Genomic DNA, 7,119 nt, shown 5'->3' on the forward strand with positions numbered 1-7,119 from the left:
ACAGCCCCCCGGACCCTTCCACAACCCTCCGGTCCTTCTACAGCCCCTCGGTCCTTCCACAACCCTCCGGTCCTTCCACAGCCCCTCGGGTCCTTCCACAGCCCCTCGGGTCCTTCCACAGCCCCTCGGGTCCCTCCCCGGCGGGCTCCGGGCCAGCCCCGCGGAGCGCCCGGGACGTGGCGGAGCCCCTTCCCGGGGGAATTCGGGCAGGGCAGAGGGGCCGGGCAGCCCGGCGTGCCCGGGCACAGGCGGTGCTGCCCGCAGAGGAGCGCACCGAGCCCCCGGGGGAATCGCCTTCCCACCGGGCAACTCCTACTCCGCTCAAGTTTCCAGCACTTTCTGCCCGCAGCCGTCGCGCTGTTGGATCAGAGGGCTGTAATCCCCGAAGGAACGGGCTGTATTCCCCAAAACCCGGAGAACTACTTGACCCGAAAGGGTCATTCCTCAGGGCCCCGGCAAAATCCCGGCCGCTCTCCCCTCCGCGTTTCTCCTTCCATGGACATATTTGGAGTGAGATGCGGCTTTTCCCTGAGCGTGCTTCGGGAACGAAACCGGAGCGGGCAACTGCTCGGAGAGTTTGGGATCAGGGAGAAGAAAAAGGAGGGGGAAAAACAATTAAAAAAAAAAAAGGGAAGAAAAACGAAACTTAACCAGAGTCCGTGCTGGAGGTTTTTGTTCGTGGAGTTTTTGTTTGTTTGGTTTTTTTAAAGGCATTCACCATTTGGGCTGTTTCACAGCTGAAAAATAAATCAGGTTCTCCTCTCTCCGCTGGCAGTCCGGGCGGACTTCACCAACTTTAAATAAACACCCCAGGGCCGAGGTATCGAATGATTTAAGGCACGGAACAGGGACTGCAGTGCGTCAGAGACAAAAGGCAGCTCCTGCCCTCCCCGCATCGCCCCGCGCGGGGGGAGCGCGGCCCCCGCACCCCGCAGAGCCCCCCCAGCCCCGCCGGGACCCCGGGACCCCAGTCCCGCCGTACCTGCGGCGCTGCCCGCAGGCGCGGGTCGCTCCAGGTGGTGGTGCGGCTGTTGTGATCCACGAAGAAGGGCCATCCCGTCTGCGGGTCGATCTTGATCTCCCAGCCGGGCGGCAGCGGCTCGGCGCTGCCCTCCATCTGCGGCGGCGGCGGGCTCTGCGCGGCCGCGCTCATGGCCGGGCGGTGCGGGCACGGTGCGGGGCGGGGGCCGGGCCCGCGCCTTTATCCGCCGGGGGACCGGGGGCGGGGGCCGGGGCTGGAACTGTCTGGAAACGGCGGCGCGGGGGGCGGCGGCGGGGGAGGGACGAGGGGCGGGACGCGGAGGAGGAGGAGGAGAAGAAGGAGGGCGGGGGACGGCGGAGGAGCCGCCGGCTGGAAACTTCTGGTTGTGTCCAGCAGTGCCCGGCGGACCCCCGGGGTACCGGGAACGGCGCCCTGGGAACGCCCTGGGAGCCGCAGCCGCGTCCCGGCCCCGCAGGCGTCCCCAGGCGCGTCCCGGGGCGGCGTTCCCGGTTCTCCGGGCAGGGCAGGGAGTTCTCCGGGCACCGCGGGGTGACTGTGCCAGCCGGAGCTGCCGTCCTGCCCTGCCCGGGCCGGGCCGCCCCCCGAGCCCCGCACGGCACAGCCCATCCCTGGGGAAACCCTCCGGCACCGCTCGCACGGAAACTCCGACCCCCGTGCAGCCAGAGAAAGCACAAAGCTCCTCCCAAAAACTCGCTGCCCCGTGACTGGTAATTCGAGCTTAGAGCTGACAAATAACAAAAATAATGTTGCTTCCCAAATGAGGGTGTGGGCAGGCGTCGTTCTTCAGATTCGACTGGTCTGAACTTTCTCGGCTCTTTGCAAATCTGTGTCTCGGTCCTCAGTTTCACTCAGAAATGCACCTGAAGGCAAAGAATGCGTCTGTGAGGTTTAAAACCGTCCCTTTCTCATGGGTGCCCTATTAGCATGTCATGCACTCAGTGGGTTTAGCTTAAGGTAACCGTGCTGCACAGTGACACCACTTGTAGTCATCTGACAGTCACAGGAGCAGCCACAGATGCCTGTTGATAGTTACTTTAAGCAGCAGAGTGAATGCACAGTATCTCTCAAATGCAGAAATTACCTTCCAAAAAGCTATTTGTTTCAAGGAATTCAAGGCATGAGTTCCTCGGAGATAGATGCTCATTACCCAAGTATCTCTTACTTCAAAAAACCCCTGTCTCTTCACAGCCCTGAGGACAGCCAGGATCTCCTACTGCTCGGGGCAGGATCAAAGATCTCTGGATACTGCTTGGCACTGATAGTCATTCATCTTTTGACATGGGAGTTTTACTTATCACACTGACAAACTAAGTAATTGCTCAAACCTGCTTCTTCATTCCTGCAGCTCTTCCATCCTGTGTGTCCCTTGCCATCAGAACCACACTGTGGTCCATCACAGACCTGTTTTCTGTCCTTGCCCTTGTGTGCCTTTGACTCGTAAGTTTTGTGAATGAATCATTTGTTCCCAGAGCCTTTACTTTCAGATGTCTGTATTACCACCCCCATTTCTGACTTAGCCTTTTTTTTCCGAGCAACAGGTCCCAGACCTTGAGCATCTCACATCAGTCCTGGACTGTGGTGCCTCTCCCTGGGCGTGTTTCCTACCTCTGCTACCTCTCATGTTCTCTCCGTGGCATAAGACCTCTGCTCAGCCTCCCCAATGTCAGCAGGAGCCTCAAAAGGCACAATATCAGCGATTTATTCTGCTTCCAGTCTGCAGGAATTTCAGTTTCATAACAAAAACACATGCTTGGACCATATGTTCCCTGTAGCATATGCCAGAGCCTCTGCCAAATCAACAAAAGCAGCTGGTTCAGACGCAGGGGACACAGATGTTAAAAAGGTCCTGCAGGAAAATTACTCTTGTAAGTCAAGGAAGTGATACAGATGGGGTTTGTAGCTGAAAGGGTGTAAACAGAGGCATGAAGAATGGGGGACCTTTGTTTTGCTGCAGCTGACAGCCAACCACACACCCAGCAGAGGTAATGAATGAGGTCAGCAAGTAAATGAAAAATTAATAAAAGGAAAATTCAAAGGGATATCTGACAGGCTTAACTTAGACATTTGGGGGGGGGGGGGCATACCCTGCTAAGAAGCAGAGGGGACTGTATTCCACAAAAATTAATGGTTCAGGATTCACTTGAGCTGCTGCAGGGCTGACAAGCATCCAGCTGGAGAGAGAACAGTGTGGGCTGACAAGGAAAAGCATTTTAGTGATTGAATTCAGCTGGCAAGACATCATGTTTTTTCTGTTAATTAAATTGTCTTTCCTGACAGGTAGGTTTTAGCCTGGTTTCCTGTGCAGGTGAAAGGACTCCCAGCTAGGCAGGTTGTTCTGGATGGCTGTGCAGGGATTCACTGTTTGTTCTCCTGTGCTGTGGTGTCTCTGGGCCATAGCTGTGACCCTGAGGGCATTCGGCTTCTAGTTGATGTTGTCATTAGCCACACTTCAGATCAGAATAATTTATAGAAATGTTCATGTAAAGAACACTGCCAAGCAAAAATCTTGGCTTCAGGGAAATTTGTTATTAAGATAAGTGAGTCTCTGTGGTGTCTGGCTAATCTTAGGCTCAAGGTCTATATGTTCTATTTCAGAGCAGAAAAGAATCAAGAAGCATTTGCTACTTTTTGTCTTCTTCATGTAGGTGCAAACACAGCACTCCTGACTTGTCCAGGTGCTTCACACACCCAGGAGTACCGGGCTAATCATCTGCTCCAGGGTGTTCCACTACAACCAGAAACTGTGTAATTGCAGCTACCCAGAGCTAATAAACTCTACAGGGTCTTATGTGGGTTTTTGTCTTGAAAAACAGGCTGATTCTGGGTAAACCACCTAGAAAATTATTAGGCTTGCATACACAACAGGATTTCCAAGAAATAACCCAGGACATCAAAGCAAAGCAAAGCCATTCTTTTCTCAAGCCATCAGCTGCATCATTTCTCAGTTTTGACCTCAGAACTGTGTAGAGAATTGGCCTCAGTTTCTGAGTTATATGATGGCCAGTGGTTACTTGAGTCTGGAGGTGGAGATGCTTTCCAGAAACCTCAGGACAGCGAGAGACAGACCACCCTGGGGAGCCACTGCCTGCTGCCACATCTCCCTCGGTGGCTGGCTCAGGAAATGTCTGCAGAGGTGATCGCTTCACCCACAGTTCATACACCATCTCTGGTCACAGATCTGTCCATCTGAGATGGCTCTGCGTGTTTGTGTGGACTGTCCTGCTGCAGGGAGCTCCCTCCCAGCTGCCTGTCAGCTCCAGCTCAGGTTGTACAACACAGCACTGCTGGAATGTAATTGTTATTTATTTGCTTGTTAAACAAGTAGATGTCTCCACTGTGTCAGGAGACAACATGCCTTGTGATAAGATCTAAACTGGCTTTTTGCCTCCTGAGTACCTGCGGCAATTTAGCAGGTCACCTGCCCAGAAAAGGCCCTGTTAGCCAGGACTGGGGGTTCAGATGTTTGTTCTGGATCAGGGATTGCAGAAAGGTTATTGATGAACCTTGGGGGTGAGTGATGTGTCTGGCACGTGTCAAGCACTGTATTTCTAAGCAGGCTCCAGTCCAGATTCTCTGCTGGATGTATTTAAGATTGAGTCATATGAACACTTTGTTAACAAGTGCAGCAAACACACTGTTTCTCAATCTTCAGATTTAAGAGACATGGTGAATTCAACCAGCAGGGTTTCCATGGCCTGGTGTTTCATCCAGATCCACAGCATCACTTCTGAATAGCCCAGACCTTCACTGGCCACATTTTGAATATCCTGCTCCAGGTGTACAACCTTTTCAGCTAAAAGCAAAAAGGTCTCACCTATGGATTCTCTGTAATTATAACCAGAGAGGTGGAGATGTTTGGCTTCACTGCTTGTCCAGAACCATAGACTCGTTTGTATCAACAGTACAAAAAAAAAGGGGCACTGATTCAACAGGATCCCATCTGTCAGAAAGTTAAAGATGCAAACCCTAATCTTGTACTGATCTGCTGCATATGGCACAGACAACTTTTAACTTGATTTTCAGTGTTTGGTACATAATTCAGTGTAACTGCTGACGAAGGAGAGAGTAGAAGTCTCTGGATGAAGCAAATGGATCTCACACTGACTGACGTGCAGACATTGCAGAGCTCATAGAGCTTGATTGTGCCATCTGTCACAGTATTAGCCAGATTATTTAGTAGATAAATACATTTCTTTTGAACATTAATAGAAAATTCAAAATATTAATGAGAAAATAGAGTGCTAAATGGACTGTCTAAATGGAGAAAAGCTTTTAAAACGTGCCTGTTGCAATCACACAGCAACTGTACTGGAGCTGGACGTTCACAAAGCACACGCTCAGATTTCCAAACTTCCGATTTTTTGAACCTGAGAAAAATTCCGGAAACTAATTCCAGTGCCCCTTTTTTCCCCCCCTTTTTTATTTCCACCTGGAATGAAATTTGCCACAAATCAGGGAGGAAATCTGTCTGTGAGCACAGCAAAACCAGCTTTAAGTTCTGTGATTTATATGCAGCAAAATCAAAATTCAATCCTGAACACAGGCAGTAGAAGACAACTGGAATACTTAGAGCTCCTCATTCTCCTAATGTGTTATGAATGGCACAGGTAAGGTAAATTAATGTTTCCAAAATAAGCATTTTTAGTTGACCATTCCCTTTTCTTCCTGAGTCAGTCGGGCAGAAGCCTGAGGGGTCGGGTCTTTGGTGTAAGAGGTGCCTGGGGAGCAGGAATAACTTTATTTTCACTGGAAATAAAGTGAATTAGAGTCGCTCTCAGCCGGCTGTTTTAATTGCCGCGGTGGCCACCGCTCATTAGCACTGAGAGGCTTCCACCTAGTGGATAATCTGCCCCGCTGTGCTCCAGCCTGCCCTTACCCAAACGTGCTTTGGGACATCTGGGTTACTTTTCCGAGGTTTAATGGCAAATCTCGGTCCAAACCAGAATCATTTCCAGAGCTGAGTGTGCCCAATAGCAGGCACAGCCCAGAGCCTGGAAAAAACAACTGAAAAGGGAACCTGAAAATCCTCTTTCACGAAAAAAAATTGATCCTTTTATAAGCAGAATATGGCACATGTGTTGGCAGAAGTATTTCTCCAGTTTCTGTGGGTCCTGCAGCTGATTTGATTATGTTGGTGCTCTGTCTCTAATCATCCCTTCAAAATATTTTTATTACCTTGACTCGAAGGAGCAGATGCAGAGCTGAGAGCATCTCTGGCTCCCTCCCTGGCACAGCGGAGCCTCAGAGGAGGCAACTGAGAAGGAAGAGAAACAAATGCATGTCCTTTAGTCTCTGCTCCTTCTCGCTCTCCTTGGAGCAGCGTCTGCCGGGGAATTCCGCGTTGGAAGTGCATTTTCTAGGCATACAAAGAGCTCTTTGGGGCTGTGCCAGGAATGCAGCCCCTCCACTCAGGGGTGCAGTTTGGCTGCTCCAGGCTGGCTCACTGATAAGAGCAGTTGAGAAGTGTTGGAAGAAGTGTTAGTGCCTCCCCCCAGTTTCTCCTGAGAGCTTCTTCCCGCTGAGCTCTCACTCCAGGACCCCTCCAAAGCTACCCCAAGGCTGCCCTGACATCATCACTATTTACCCACCCGGGAAATCCATCATTTGGGGGCTGGTCAGCTGGGCAGGATGGGCAGATGTGAGTTGGAGAGTGTCTGGACAGTGTCACTTGTCACATCAGCTGTCTGATCCACAGAGACATTTACACATCTGCTCAGTGCTGCAAACAAGCAAGGAAAACTAAAAACTAAAACTAAAAACTAAGACTCGTGGGTGACACAGAACATACATGTTATTTTACTGGAGGAATATCACTGTGTCTCTGCTGAGCTTTGAACCAGCCAAGAAGTCAGGACAAATGTTCACTGGCACAATAACCTTCAGAAGATGTAGTTATACAAAAACCCCATGATTTTAGGTATGCTTATGCAAAAGTGAGTTTTTGCCATGATGAATTTTAACACACAGTCTTCAGCAGTGAGGAAATCCAAGTGGAAAATCTTTGTCTGCATACTCCTGAAAAAAACAAAACAACAATAAAATGCTCCTGATCAGAGGAGCGAATCCTACTCACTGGAATAATTTTCCTCTCATTTCCTTGCTAATGGACCTGGGTA

General features: G+C 50.7%; 1 protein-coding gene across 1 annotated transcript in view; it reads right to left on the reverse strand.

Annotated features, from left to right (window-relative positions):
- BAG3 (BCL2 associated athanogene 3) overlaps nt 1–1,161 on the reverse strand; it is a 16,953-nt gene extending 15,792 nt beyond the window's left edge. The window contains exon 1 of the mRNA XM_027655362.1: nt 983–1,161. Coding sequence (XP_027511163.1) covers nt 983–1,153 — 171 coding nt within the window. The 5' untranslated portion in view covers nt 1,154–1,161. The remainder of the gene's footprint in view (nt 1–982) is intronic.
- Nucleotides 1,162–7,119: the final 5,958 nt, after the last annotated feature.

This window comes from Corapipo altera, unplaced genomic scaffold, assembly GCF_003945725.1.
Source record: "Corapipo altera isolate COAL_440 unplaced genomic scaffold, ASM394572v1 180, whole genome shotgun sequence".
Lineage (NCBI taxonomy): Eukaryota > Metazoa > Chordata > Aves > Passeriformes > Pipridae > Corapipo > Corapipo altera.